This window comes from Trachinotus anak, unplaced genomic scaffold (genome assembly GCF_046630095.1).
Source record: "Trachinotus anak isolate AG129_WGS33_773 ecotype Australia unplaced genomic scaffold, CSIRO_AGI_Tana_v1 ptg000022l, whole genome shotgun sequence".
NCBI lineage: Eukaryota > Metazoa > Chordata > Actinopteri > Carangiformes > Carangidae > Trachinotus > Trachinotus anak.
This window is the reverse complement of record NW_027273873.1, coordinates 596,393-612,185: the sequence shown is the minus strand read 5'-3', so window position 1 is coordinate 612,185 and position 15,793 is coordinate 596,393. Positions and strand designations below refer to the sequence as shown.

Below are 15,793 nucleotides of genomic sequence, written 5' to 3'. Positions count from 1 at the left end.
AGTTTATAGAGCGACAAAGTCCACGTCAGGAGGAGGTTATTATTGTAACCATGACAACAATGGTCGTCTAATGTTGAGGAAGTAATTATTTTAACCCAAATCACCATCTTCTCCTGAACCTCACCAAGCCATGGGTGTTTACCACTCTCATTACAATCTGTGTGTTTATTATCGTAACCATGCCAACCAAGATCCAGTACACCTGCTGGCGTAGGGGTGCTACTTCAGGAGACACTGCTGCGGGTTGTATCACAGGAAAAACGAGGCACAGCCTGATCTGGTTTCTGTTGTCTTTATTAGTGGAATGGAATATACACCTCTGTGCTTTAATGCTGTTTTCTCCTCCACTCATTCACCACCTCTCTCTCTCTCTCTCTCTCTCTCTCTCTCTCTCTCTCTGAGACTGAACGTCATGTCCTTCAGTTCCCTGTCTGAAACCAGCTGAATGTGCTTTGTCATATTTGTCACATGAACAGTTTGTTGGTTCGTCATCAGACGGGAACTGAACCACTGAGACAATCTGAAAATAAAAAGTTTCAGCTTCACAGATTCATAAAATCAGTAACTCAGGATTTTTCTTTTTCTTTCTTCTCATTTGGTCTAGAGCAGTGGTTTCCAACCTGTGGGTCTGGATCCCTCAATGTGCCACATGACAACGCACCATGAAATGATACAGGACAAAATGAAAAAAACATTTTTTTGTAGTTTTTTGATATGTTCAAATTTTGTTTTCTTTCATAATTTTCCTCTAAAAAGTATTGAGACAATAATAAAATGTTGAAGGGAAAAGTCTTTGGTCAGATGCAGGTGGAATTTGCTTCACGGCGTCACAGGTAGAGCTGTGGTTCCCAGTCGTTACCCACAAGCCTCAGCACGAGCAGAATCTCAATGAATATTTAATTTAACGTTGTATATTGATTATCATTTAAATATGTGAACGAAATGTCAAACAAATTCTAGTAAAACTGGAGACTGAGGGAATAAAGTTCATTTATATGGAACATGGACATAAATTCATCAACAGGCTGATTTAACACAAAAGTGTTTAATAGTTTAATATTCTAATTAGTAACTGGAGAGAATTTATTTAATCATTTTCAGTCATAAATTGATCCTTTAAAATCAGGTATTGTTTATGTCAGAGAATGAATTAACTTCCAGCACCAATTACTGTATCAGCCAATTAATGTATTAATCCTGACTCAAGGCACATTGAAAGCTCTGGTAGAAAAGCTGCTAACTGGACTTTGAGTTGGAATAATTTTATTTTGTAATATTATCATATGTAGAAATGTTAAGAAATTCACTATAAATTATTTTATTGTGAAATGTTTACAATAAAATAATTTATTTGTACAATAATGATTCATCATGAATTTTGTTAAATTACTACATATACAAATGTAAAGGGTACATTTGAAGTTTAAAGGGCAATTTTCTTTTATTGATTATAAAATAAATGAAAAGTGAATTTCGACAGTCAGGTTAGTGTTAAATGATGAAGCTGTGGGAGTGGAGGTTGTCTGGGAGCCACAGCCACAGAGCAGAGTGAAAACATGGAGACAGTTTAAAAAGAGAAAAGGTCCATGTGTTGAACAGACAGGACGTTCAGCCTCCTCTCAGTCGTCTCTTCAAACTGCCAGAGAAAACAGATAAAATACCTATAACGGTATCCATGCATATTTGTGACTGCTCATCATACAAACACACACACATTCATACAAACACACACACATTCATACAAACACACACAAACACTTTGCATTCTGGCGAGGAACATGCCTGAATGATTTTTATTTTTGAAATCAATAATTCTCTCATATCATCTGTTTTATTACTTCTCGGTGGCGCAAACACTCGTCTTGAAAAGTCTTCGGGTCGGGGGCGGGGATGAGGAAACAAACGACTGATAGGAGAGAACAAAATAAGAGTCGTCATGCAAAAGAACAGATGATGAGATTTTTTCCCCACTGTGTTGTTTTTTTCTCTTTTTTTCTCTGATATGGTCGATAAACGTCTATGATCAGTAGTGCTACTTCTACTGTACGAGGCTCATGCACAGAGGAATGCCTGTCAGATACCCGACGACTTTCATCTCTATCTTTTTTCTTTTTTTTTCTGGGTTTGGGGATTTGATTGGAAGATGCAGGTGAAAGTTTATGATACAAAATATGTTACAGTATGTACGTCTCGTCTCCTGTCGGTGTGTCACTCACTCACACTTGCCTGTGAATGGTCAGGGAAATGCTTCACCGAAATACTCGCAGCTTCAGTCACATGTAGCTGATGCCGAACTCCGGTCATCCGATCGTTTCCAGCACATCTCTGCATCTGGGACATCATGAGCTGACATATTCAATATTTTGCAATTTCAACGTGTGTTTGAGAAATAGCACAAAGCTGCAAATTTTAAAGGAAACGTCTACAGAGAAAAGCAAAGCTCCTGTTTTTAAGCTGCTTTGCTGAACAGTAACTTCTGAAAACCTCATTCTAACAAAGACGTAACAGATATTTGTTATTTTTATTATTTATAGGACCCATATTGGATAAAGTGAAATTTTCATGTCTTTTTTTGTTGTAACTCTGTGATGTCACAACAAAGCTGAGTCACCGCCCTCAGCCATGCCCCAAGCCACGCCCGCTCGGACCCACCATCCAATCTTACAGGACTTGGTTTCTGTGAGTGTTTACCTGAAATCTGCTGTATTTTTATTGGATCGCTCAGAAAACAGTCAGCCAATCAGAAGAGAGGCTCAGATCCTCTTTTCTGATTGGCTGACTGACCTGTTGTTACTAAAGCTCCAGAGAGAACCTGAGAGAGGAGATGTAAAACTACACTGAGATGGTTTTTGGTTCTTAAAACCAAAAATATATCTTCTGATGGAGATCAACACTTCAGATAAAACACAGAAGTTCAAATATGGAGCTTTAAGATCTGAAATATGGAACCTAAAATCCATTTTTGTGACGAAGTGACGACTTGTAGGACTAGAAAGTTAACTTGTTAACTAAATGGCTTTGACAAAATATTTCAATTCAATTCATATTTAACTCCATTAAGCTCATAGATAATGTTATATGTCAATTCCTCACTGTTTCTGTTTTATATAAATTTATGCACAACCTCATTACCTGTATTTTTATATTGTTGTGTTTGATATTCATTTTACCGAATAACTTTATTTATATTTATTTATTTATATTTTTGATATATAAGGGCAAATAAATTATATATATATATATATATATATATATATATATATATTGTGGTTATTTATTGATGATTAATGACCAGTTCCAAACAGAGCTTTTCAAGCTAACAGCGTGTGACCATCAGGATCTGCTGTCGTCGTCTGTTGTGTTGAGCTACAGTTTTACTGTCAGGGAGAAATAAAGTTGTATTGAATTAAACTGAAGGGGATTTTATAATATGGGAATTAACCCACAGGAACACGTGTCTGAGTTACAGAGGCTCATGGAACAGAGACCAGGCGTTGGGAGGGGGGGTTTGCAGGGTTTGGTGAAGCGTTCTCACTGGTTGAACTGAAGATACAGATTTTTCTCTCTGTTGATGTCGAGCTTCCTCACAGTCTCTGCTGACCTGAAGAGGAGGCTGAGGGGACCAGGAGGTCGCTAGTTTTAGCAGGGAAAATAAAAGGAGCAGTGCTTGCTTCTATTATTTCTACCACAAATGTCAGCCCTGTGCTAATGCTAACATAACAGTGATCGCTAACATCATCTACTGTGCACACAAGATTAAATATGATCTCACTGTTTATTCTGCAAGAGCAGGTTTGCTTCATGTTGAGGGGATTCAAGTGACAGCGTCGCTGCTGCAGCATCTTTACCGCCGCCATCAAAGTGCTGGAAAACTACCTGCTCGTCACCGGGACAACGTGATGTCACCGGGACAAACGTGATGTCACCAGGGCAACGTGATGTCACCGGGACAACATGATGTCACCAGGACAAACATGATGTCACCAGGACAACGTGATGTCACCGGGACAACATGATGTCACCAGGACAAAGGTGATGTCACTGCTATAGAGCTTCTGGTGTTGCATTTCCCTTTCCCATGAAATCTATTGCAGAGTAGTTGTTGTGTTCTCTCACTGAACAGATCACATAACAACTGAATTTCTTAGTTGCTTTACATTTTTGTTCCCTGCAATAACGACTGTAGTTGTTTAACACACACATTATTATTGTTGTTATTATTATTAGTCTGTTCATTGTTGATGCTATTTTCCTGCTTGTTGTAATGTTGCATATTTTGAAAAGTAAAAGGCTTTCGTTCCCAGTCTGGGCGTCAGCATCACACTGAAAAACACTCCTAGGCTACAGCCAGACCAGACCGGTTCACATCAGACCAGATAAATCCAGGCCGAGATCCCGCATTTAAACCTTTTCTTTCCTCAGTCTCATTTCAGAAAACCAGGTAAATCCAGTTCTTCTGAGACCAGTTCCGGTCAGCTCAGTGTAGATGTGTGAACAGTATCAGGCTCAGCATAGATCAGTTAAACCCAGTTCAGTTTGGTTCATGTGTCAGATTCACATGTTTCAGCAGCGTCTGGATGATCGTTCCAACAGTTTCATCTTCTTTCTCCTCTCAGAACCGGATCCTGATGAAAGGTCCAGAGTTCTCGGTCATCGTTTCCTTACCTTCTAAAAACTGATTCACAGCCAGTGAAGAGATCGTTCGTACCTGCTCCGAACTCCGTTTGACTGTCAACTCCTCCGACCCACTGTTGGGGCTTAATCCTACAACTTTTACATTTCTAACAAGAGAGGTCCAACATCATCCTGAGCAGCAGTTTCTCTGCAGTCAGGCCTCTCAGATCCAGTCTGGACCCGTTTGAATGAAGCCAAACCACCGACCCACACCTCACTCTTTAATTGGCCTGAGAAACATCATCTGTTCCCGACAACAACCGACATCTAAAGTCATCAAGAGGTTGTGTCCGTGGCCTCTGAAGCCGCCGACCGTTGGTTGGTTGTCTACAGTTCGTCTCCATCTCGTCTTTCTCCAATCACAGATGAGTTTGCCGCTGAACCAGCTGAATCTGGATCCTCCAGTTGTCTGCAGTCCCTCAGGTTCACCGACAAAACCAACACATCAACTTGTCTTTCGAAAACAGACCACCATCCTCAGCTGCCATGTTGTGCCCCTCCTGTATGTTCAGTGGGGGCGTGAAACAGACCCAGTGAACCTGGTCCATCAGTTGGTCTCCAGGTGCTGAATGTCCCTCTGTGGAAGCATGATTCCTGTTTGCCGGTCAAGGATGAACCAACCCGTCATTGGGTTTGTTTGTGCAATGAGGCCCAAAAGTCAAAATTGTGCAGGGGTCAAGTGCTTGTTGGTGTCTAAAATACATGAGAGGGGGATTCTGAGGACTCAGAAAGTCTTCAGGAGACGTCCTTGATTTCCTGTCTCTCATCAGATCCCAGTTTGTGTCTTTGTCTGTTTTGCCTCTGGATGAAATGGTTCAGTCCACGTCATCCACAAATGGTGAGAGGAGGTGAAGCGACCGGTGGTACTTGAAGTCTCCGTCTTTGTCCCCGAAATCGCAGCTAGCAGCGCCTCTGGTTCAGGGTCAGAGGTTCAAGGGGATTTTTAAGGTTCAGAGTTCATGGGGGGGACTGTTGGGGAGTGGGGGGGTGGGGTGACAGGGTGGGTGACAGAGGGGGGAGGAGGTTGCAGGTGAGGTCAGAGGTTATAAGGAGGAGATTTTGACAGTTTCGTGGGTGTAGGTGGTGGCGCGGGTGTTGCGCAGGATGCCGGGGATGGGGGCGGGCGACGGGGGGAGGCTCTCGTCAGGCGTGTTGGCGGGTGGCGTGGGGATGCTGATGATGGCGGCGGTGAAGTCTTGCTCCCCGCAGTTCAGCTTGAGGTCGTCCGCCTGGGCGTTCAGACTGGAACGACTGAGGGGGGAGAGACAGATACACTCACACTGAAGTCTACACAACAGACGCACAAATACAACACAACACTAGAGACCTGAGTCCCCCCCCCCGTCACACTGAGACTGTTCAGACCGAGGCTTCACTGGATCAGCAGAACTTTACTGTTGTAGCTGGTTTGAAATGTGAATCAGGGGAAACTGTAGCTCTGAATATAAACATGTTGATGTTTCTCTCTTTTCTGTTTCCAGGTCTTTTCCTAAAGTTCACTTTCTTTTATTCTTTGGTCTGTTACTGTGGATAGTTTTTATTAAATATAAATACAGATCTTATATTAATAAACCAGTTCAGTCCTCTGTGTGTTGTTGTGTCCAAGTTGAGACCAAACCTACAGCCTGATTTTCAGGTGTGAATCTGAAGGTGTTACCTGGACGTGACATTAAAGCAGAGCTCAGGCTTCTTGGAACAGAGTTGACTGGTCTGTGCTTGACTTTTCTGGGTTTTATATGTTTACATGAATTTGATTAATTCATAAACAATAATTAATACATGGAAATGTGTTAAAAAAATAAAATAAAAAATAGTGACTCCTGCAGTGACCCACATTATTGAAGCCCCTGCGCTGCCTTCACAGACCACCAGGGGGCTGCCTAACACAGGACGAGAGCCCCTGTTCAAACTCATTCGTGTTTATTCTGGAGCTGAAAGAGAACGACTTGATGAAGGTGCAGAGACGGGAGGAGGAGGAGGAGGAGGAGGAGGAGGAGGAGAGGGAAACGTCTCTGTGTTGTGTATCATTGTGTGCGTTTGTCTGTCTTCAGTGAAGAGTGTGTGTTTACGTTTGTGGGGGTATGGAGGTGGTCTTGATGTGCAGGGTGTCCAGCTCCTGGACACTGCCTCGGCTCACGGACACTGTGGAGTTGGCCAGTCGCATGGCGGCTCTCCTCCTGGCCCGACGGGGGCAGCAGCCGGTGGAGTTGTTCTGCCCCCCCTGGTGGCTCGACAGGGAGGTGCTGCGACTGGTTCTGAAGCCGACGGACTCCGTCATACACACCTCGCTGTAGGTCATCTCGTCCGTGAACTCGTGGTTCTGGAGGGAGACGGGGAGACGTCAGACATGGAGACAGACAAACACACGACGACTTCACTGACTCACGTCAGAGACGGGAAAAGAAAGATTCGCTCCTCAGTCTGTGGCGTGAGCTGTCAGCTGGAGGGGGCGTGGCTTAAAATGATGTTAACTTATCACATTTATTTCTATGGACCCTGTAGTTCATGTTGCTCCGCCTGTCAGAGTTTGTGTTGTTGTTGTGCACGTGTGCAGTTTGTGGCAGTGTGAAGAAAACCAGGTTCTTGATTTCACATGCAAGGAAACAAAAGTTTGAACTTTGACCTGTTGATTTCGCTGAAACCACAACTGACAATTTTATTCATCCCAAGATTTTTGACACTAACATCCCAACTACCTTTTCATCAGTTTTTCCTGAACCTCGACATAGTTTCTCCTCTCAAAGTGAAACATATGTAAAACAAGAATAAAACCAAAAATCTAACCAACAGACTGTGAATACAGATGGGCGGAGCCTCTGCGATGTCACCCACAGGTTTCTGAAGCTCAGAGTGAAGCTGCTCCTCCGTCACCATCTTGGCAGTGCCTGACTCCGCCCCTAACTCCCAGATAATCCAAATATGGTCAAAGAGGTGGGGTGTAGGTGGAGCTTGATGCTTGGTGTGAGGTCTTTGTGTTGTTGCTTTTTATTTAAAGACGACATCAAACAGAGTTGCTTCTTTATTTCCACCTTTTCTACATGAACCAACCAGTGAAGCCTTTTTACCTTTTAACTGAGCTTCACATGAGTCTGAGTCCTTGTGTGTATTTAATACTGACACTGCTAAAATACAGAAGTCAGCTGATAACGCAATTTATTACTAAACGTTATAATTTCACGCTCAGACAAAACAGCAGTTTCCTTCGCTGCTCTAGAACTGCAGCCTTCACAGGAAGTGCACTGTGCAGCCAACTACTGTTTTAGTGCAGTGAAGAAGAACTGACTCCCAGTATACAGCGTAACATTAGCTGTTAGCAAAACCTCAGCGATTTGCAAGGCTTTAACTCCACGGCGCTGCACTAGTGTAGGAAGATTTTTTATTTTTTATGATTGACAGTCAAATTAGATCAAAGAAATATTCTCTGGCCGTCATGTTTGTGTTCGTTCAGTATCATGAAGGAAAACATGGTTTCAGAACATCTCTAATCGTTTTTCTTGCGTCTCCATTTTCAAACTGCTCCTCACAGAGGTGAAACAGCTGCAGATGAATCAACACATTCAAGCTTCTGCAGCTTTAATCTGATGGATTAATGCACAACAAATGCATCAGTTGTGCGGTAAGTCCCCCCCTCCCTCAGGCAGATTCATGATTTGTTAATATTTACACATGGATATAAATACCTGCTCCCTGAGCTGACGTCATGACGGACACTGGAACATGAATTTAAAAGCGTCTCAGTTTATTTTAGGTCCGTTTGTGCAAAGATGAAGAAAAGCTGAAGGTATTTTTAAACCTGTGTTTGTCCATTAGAATCTAAAAGTGTCGTATAATTTTGGACCTCAGATGTGTGTGTTTGTGTGTCGGCCTGTGTGTGTGTGCAGTGTACAGGATGTGTGAGGTGAGACGAACCGTCGTCTTCTCCAGACAGTGCAGCAGATGGTGGTGTTGATGCTCGAATGCCGACTTGTTCTTCACACACAGAGCTGTGCTGTCGCTGTCCCGGTCCTGAACACACACACACACACACACACACATTAGTTGTACATGTGAATGAAACTGGAATAATGTGATAAAAGTCCGTCAGTTATCTCAGACTAAACTGATCCTCTGTGAGGAGCCACGTCAGTGACCTCACAGTTTGTTGGTGTCTGGCTCATGAAGCAGCTCACCTGACAGGTGAGTCAGGGTCATTCACTCAGTCACTCGCTGCGTTTTGTTGTCGGGCAGACAACAGGTGTATGAGTGTGACAGACGGAGAGCGACCCAACTCCACTCTGGCCCCTCCCCCTCCCCTTCCCCCTCCTGCTACATCAGGTGTGACCCTTCAGTGGGAGTGGCTTATAAAGCCTCAGCTCTGTGAGTTTGTGTGTGTTACAGGATCTGGGTTGTGTGTTTTTATTTGATTGATTGATATGAAAAAAACAAAGATCTAATCAGATAAAAATCAGATTAAGAAAAAGTCCAATAATAAAGGAGCACGAGGACGTAGAGTTTTCATATGAATAATTCTCCTCTCACACGTCGCGGCTGTGTTTCAGAGGATTCATACTGATGTAATTCAAATAGCAATGAACCCCCCCAGCCACGAGTGACGAGTGTGATTCCTCACAGTTACACAGCATCTCTGAGGGAGGGGTGGAGGGGCCGGACTGGAACCGGGCCCCTGTGTGTTCTGATGAAACTGGACGTGGCCCCTCCCTCCAGAGCTTCAGGGTTGTGTGGAACAGGTGAGAACATATGAAACACTGATGATCAGACAACCACACACACACACACACACACACTCACACACACTCACACACACTCAACAACCAACCTGTGGGAAACAAAGCTTCAGGAGTTTGGAGGAGCTGAGTTCATGTGTCTCCCTGACGTCTGATAATGTTTAAGTCTCCTCTCTCGTTTTAATCTGATCCCCTCCATCTCTCCACTTCCTCACCACCCAGCTAATCTCTCCTCCTCTTCTTCTTCTATTTATTCCTCCTCTCCATCCCTCCCTCTGCACTGAGGCTCTCTCATCTTCCATCTCAGATTACACACACACTTGTCTTCCTCTCCTCATTCTCTCCCCTTGCTCCCCCTCTTTTTCTTCATCCTATTATTTTACACTTCCTCCTTTCTCTTCTGCTGCCGTGCCCCCCCCCCCCCGGTCCTCATTATGTGCTCTATAAATCCAACAGTCATCCCTCTTTCTTGCTCAGTGCTGAAGAGGGATTAGGAGGTAACAATATCTGTGTGTGTGTGTGTGTGTCTTCATCTTCTACCTGAAGCTTAAACCCATTTCACTGATAAAACATTTAAACCCAGTGACTGTTTCATCCTCTGACTGAGACACAAAGACTGTCGAGATGAAGCTGAAGGTGAGAAAATCTTCAGTCGTGTTCACGTGTGAGTTTGTTTGTTCACGTGTGAGTTTGTTTGTTCACGTGTGAGTTTGTTCACCTGCACGTTAACGTCCAGTTTATCCTCAGACTCTCCTGATTCTCTGTGTTCACAGTGGGATCTGTCTATTTCCCACAAATGGAAAACACTCAGGTGTGTGTCTCCTCTGCAGCTGTGTGACATAACACTGGTGTGTGTGTGTGTGTGTGTAAATCATTTAGTGTCTGGTCACTGTCACTTTTTTTTTTGTTTCACTTCCTGTTGATCATGTTTCACACAGACCTGCTGAATAATACACAACAGATCAGTATATACTATAATATACATAAAAATAATAATAATTATTATTATTATATATAATATATAATTAGACCTGATCCAAACTATCGTCATGTTGAACTGGTTATTTTCATGGAGCCTGATCAACAGCTGTTTTAATGAAGCAGCTGAGGCTGTTGAGACGATGCATTCACTGACCCATGGCTGTTTCTGCTCCGTTGTGTGGAGGCTTCAGTTCAGTTAAACTGTGATGAGATGCTGCTGAGGGGGGCACCCCACCACGCCCCCCCCCCTCACTGCTGAACTCACCTGCTTTCTTTGTTGTTTTGCCAAGTGGCTGTTGGGAAAAAGCTTCTCTGATGGACTATTGGTGAAGAGCCAAACTGCTGAGGCAGCAGCTCCTGTCTGTCTGTGTGTCTGTCTGTGCTCTCTTCACCTGCGTCTGGTAGCTGCAGGTAAACCTGACAGGGCTGAACACGACTCCACCTCCACCTCTGACCTCAACCTTCATGTTACCTGGATGATGTCACCTGATCAAGGCCTTTAACTCCACCTGTGGCCTGAGGAGTCAGAGGAGGGGTCAGAGGAGGAGTCAGGGGAGTAGTCAGTGGAGGAGCCAGAGGAGGAGTCAGAGGAGGAGTCAGGGGAGGAGTCAGAGGAGGAGTCAGGGGAGGGGTCAGAGGAGGAGTCAGGGGAGGAGTCAGAGGAGGAGTCAGTGAAGGAGTCAGAGGAGGGGGTCAGAGGAGGAGTCAGGGGAGGAGTCAGTGGAGGAGTCAGAGGAGGGGTCAGGGGAGGAGTCAGAGGAGGAGTCAGTGGAGGAGTCAGAGGAGGAGTCAGGGAAGGAGTCAGGGTAGGAGTCAGAGGAGGGGTCAGAGGAGGAGTCAGGGGAGGAGTCAGTGGAGGAGTCAGAGGAGGAGTCAGTGTGAGCTTAGTTCCCCCCTGCTCGGCCATGCCACCCTAATCTTGCAGGTCATAGTCTGTGGCTTTTATTTTGACGGGCAGGAAGAGGTGGAGTCTTGTTGGACAGATGTGACCAAACTGTACAGATGTTTCTTTACACTTGTTGAGACCTGGTCACACAGATCAGATCTGCACCTGATCCTTGACACCCCCCCCCCCCCGACCTGTCTTTCCCTCCTCCCTGCTGAGTCTCTCTTTCATCTCTGTTTCCCTCCTTCCCTCCGTCTCTGACCTCTTCCTGTTTCTCTCTCTGCATTACAGCCTTCCTATTGACTGTCAGTTTGTGTGTGTGTGTGTGTGTGTGTGTGTGTCTCACCCCGAGCGCTCTGTCTTCTTTGTACTGGAGGAAGGCGTTGGCTGTTCCTTTCTTTGCCATGCGGATCCGAGCCAAGCGCACTTTCTGTCAGACAGAAACACAGAGGAAAACAGCTCTGTCAGCACATCATGCACAAACACACACACACACACACACACACACACACACACACACACACACACACACCTGCAGTATAGGAGCATCGAGGTTACAGTGCAGCTCAGGTTTTGACGCTGTAACGTTTCAGTACATTTCACTGTTTAAAGAAGCAGAGCAGCAGATTGTTGATTGTGAGCCTTTAACTGTCGACTGATGACACATCTGGAAGGAGATTATCTCAGATATTTAACCCAGATGTTCAGACAGACAGAAACCTGGAGCTGCTCTACGTCAGGTGAAGTTTGCTGGTGTTTGAATCATCTGTGATCATATTAAGGTGTGAGTCAGAGTTTCATATCAGAGTGGATGAAGCTGTTATTACCACAGGGAAACCACATTATTGTGGCAGCAGCTGAGATAAATAAGAGGAAATATATCCACAAGTGTTGGTATTTATTAAACACAGACGGCAGCCTGCTCTGTGTGGAGACTAACTGGATACCTGACATTTAGTCTCTTCATGAAGAACGTGAACTTCAAAACAGCTTAAAATAAAAGTAGAAGGAGAAAACCCAGCTGATCACAGTGATGACGTAAATCTCCTGCTCTGGAAGATGAAATGGTTCATTCAGAGGAAGGGAAGCCTCTGGGCCTCAGGCTCAGGATACAGTTAAAATGCCTGCATCACATTAGAGCTGATCAGAGGAAAATCACACAAAAGAATCCCAGAAAAGGAAAAACAACCACCACAGGTTTTTCCTCAAGGCGTGGTTGGAAAGACAAGTGAACCAGAGTGAAGCGTCGCGATCAGACAAACTACGGCTGTGTGGACGATATTAGAAGATATTACTTATCATAACTATAACCAATAATAAATTAGAAATGAAAGTATAGCATCTGTTTTTAAACAGTAAAGAGAGGGTAACACACTTTACACCCACACCCCGAGGACGAGCCTGTGGGGGTCGGAGTCTTCTCCTCTAATACGTCCCACCACAATAAGAGCTAAAAATAATGTTTCTACTGCTGAGGAGGACGAGGAGGAGGAAGAGCGTGGAAACACCTCAGACCTGCTTTGATTAAAGGTGATGAACATTTCAAAATAAAATACATGGAAAAAGTGTGCTGCAGTAATGAGTCTTAAACCAGGAAATAAATTAGTGAGATATTTAAGTTGTTGTGGTTTCCTCTACACCACACAACCACATTCTACTTCCTGTCCCCTCAGTCACATGAACGTGTCAGACCTGCTGCGCTCTCATCTTGTCCGCTCTCTGGTTCTGGTGGTAGATCCGGCTGAAGTTGGAGACGATGACGGGGACGGGCAGGGCGATCACCAGCACGCCACTCAGAGAGCAGATGGAACCAAAGATCTTCCCCGCGATGGTGTTGGGAACCATGTCGCCGTAGCTGCGGGAAGAAAAGACAGTCACATGACCCTGCAGTCAGCTGCATAGTAACAGCATCTAAATCCACCTGATGTCTTGCAGGAGTGCATGCTGGGAGTTGTAGTTGACCTCTCTCCTACAGTAGAAGGATGGATGGATGTGTAGTACAAGATCCCACTGTGTTCCAGCTAAAAGGCTGCACGCACACACACACACACACACGCGCACACACACACGCGCACACACACACGCGTACACACACACACACACACACACACACACACACACACACACACACACACACACACACACACACACACACACGCGCGCACACACACACACACACACAGGTTGCTGGATGTTGCCTCATGCAGCCTTCATCTTTCACTGTACAGAGCCATAAATCACTTGAGGAGGAGGAGATTAGAGAGCGGGCAGGAGTCCAGCTCTGTCTGTGTGATTGTGAGGAGGAAACACTTTACAGCTGCACTGATCCACATTTCACTGCACAAACCACTGAACAACACAACTACAACACAAAGCCAACTTCCTGTCTCCGGCTCCTCTGATGGTTTATTTTATGTTCTTCTAAATGTTTGCCTTAAATTTCACCACAGTTCTTTTCTGTGACATTTTCCCTTCAAAAAAAAAGAGTTAATTTTAGATTCTCAGTGAACAGAACTGCTCCAGGACCAGGCCACAGCTGGGCCACAGCTGGGCCATGACTTGTCCACGACTGGGCCACAGCTGGGCCACTGAAATTCGTGTCAGGAAGGCAAAATGCATAATGGGAAATGTATAATAAAGTCTTGGTTTGGACAATAGCTAACGACCTGAGCAATAACGAAGCAGGTCACAGCAGTTACCTGGACCTGGACGACTGACTGAGTGACATCATCAGGGGGCGCTGTCACTGCAGAAACATGCATCAAACATAAACCAAACCCCATGTTCATATCTACTCATCTATAATGTTTTCATTTCATTTCAGCTGTAATTCTGATTTCAAAATAAAACTCCTGTAAAACTGGTGAGTAAGCACAGCTGCTCCCAGCGTTTGAACAGGAGACATAACGACTAACATCGACAGCTCTACACTGGCCTCCCTCATGGACCCAGTCACTCTTCACTGTGTCAATTGTTTTCCAGGTGATGAAGTGATTTATTGTGTAAGAGGATGTTCCCACCTCTCTCAAATGAATCTGTGTCGCTGTGGAATTAAACTCTTTATATTCACATATGCAGATGAGCTGAGAGCGAACAGTCAATCAGATCTCCAGGTAATGAGCTGCGGCTCTGTGCTCGTGTACCTGCTGCACTGGATTATGTCCCAGTCCCTCAGAAAATAAGGCCACGACCCGTCAGCTCTGTTAATGCTCATATCTGTGAGCTCATTTACTTTTTTTTCTGTTTTAAGTTGGAAGCTAATTTCAAAGCTGTGCAGTGTCTGCTTTCATAGACTGTTTTCTATTTTACTGAATCTCTTATATTTGAGGTCTGTTGTCTAGTTTTTATCTTATAGAAGTGAAAATTCACTTTTCAGAATGAGATGCATTTAAAAACATTATACATTACACTTAGAAAGGCTCATTTAATTGATGAGGATTATTCTGCACTGAAGGATGCAGGGTAAAGCCTTCCTGCGTCCAGGCCTCTGATGGTGCAGGTTTCTGTTCCCAGTTGTTTCTGCAGTTTCTTTGCCTCAGTGGGTGGAATTTGTCCAGATGTCGCAACATATTAAATCCTGAGTTCCTGAATAACACATTAACACTGGTGATGGAAGAAGTGACCCCCAGCTGTTTCCATGTCTCACTGTCTGATTGTATATTTAAATACATATTTAGATGAAGATTGTTGAAGTGCATATTTAAATCACTGAAATGTTGTATCTCTGCTATTAATATTTCTTTTTGCTACTTATTTTCAACATCACAGAGACCTGGATCAGGAACATGCAGTTATACCCACTTCATGTTACGTCATGCCGGCACAGCAGCCATGCTAACTAGCTGCTAGCACACATTTAAGGACTGCAGTGTCTCAGTCAGGCTCCAACACTGACAGGGGGGTGAAACGTGACGGATCCATTTAACAGCCCCCACACAAAAACTCGTTTTGACATCTCATGTGCTTCTGTGTGATTTGGACAACTTAAAGTTATGTCCCTCTCTTGCAGTCTGCAGACGGACCCCCCCACCCCTCATGCCACAGCTTCTAGTGTGACTGTAGTGTCTCTCTGACAGTAATGTGCTGGGATCTGCTCAGAGTCAGTCTCTGTGTGATGGCAGCGCTCAGGTTTCCCTCAGGTTTTCCCTCAGTTACTCCTCTAAACTCTTTCAGTTACTCCAGAGGCTGATGAAGCCTCTTTTATGGTCTTTGGTTCAGTTCAGCAGTGAAAGGTGTTGGGTTCAGGATAGCACAGGTGCTTTAGCAGCTAAAAAGGTTGTGTTCATGTTTTGTATTAAAAGTGTCACAAAGTCTTTTTCCAACTCACACCACAATATAGACAATAAACACAATGCACACAATACAACACAATACAACACAAAACAACACAATATAAGACACATATTTGGGTTCATATTAGTGAATATCTCAGCAGCTAAAACTACTGACAGTTAACATGTTGCTAAAGAAGCTACGTTCAGGTTCGCTAACTGCTCAGTTTAGCAGCTGATACAGTTTGTTCCAGGTT

The 15,793-nt window shown here is 44.3% G+C and overlaps 1 protein-coding gene across 7 annotated transcripts in view; it reads right to left on the bottom strand.

Moving 5' to 3' along the window:
• Positions 1 to 276: 276 nt before the first annotated feature.
• Positions 277 to 15,793, bottom strand: part of kcnd1 (potassium voltage-gated channel, Shal-related subfamily, member 1) — a 54,992-nt gene continuing 39,475 nt past the window's right edge. For all 7 annotated transcript variants that reach the window (XM_071458794.1, XM_071458795.1, XM_071458800.1 and 4 more), the window contains 5 exons: positions 12,958 to 13,120; positions 11,612 to 11,695; positions 8,584 to 8,679; positions 6,744 to 6,994; positions 277 to 5,925 (listed from right to left, as the gene is read on the bottom strand). In XM_071458794.1, the coding sequence (XP_071314895.1) occupies positions 5,718 to 5,925; positions 6,744 to 6,994; positions 8,584 to 8,679; positions 11,612 to 11,695; positions 12,958 to 13,120 (802 nt within the window). In that variant the 3' untranslated portion in view covers positions 277 to 5,717. The remainder of the gene's footprint in view (positions 5,926 to 6,743; positions 6,995 to 8,583; positions 8,680 to 11,611; positions 11,696 to 12,957; positions 13,121 to 15,793) is intronic.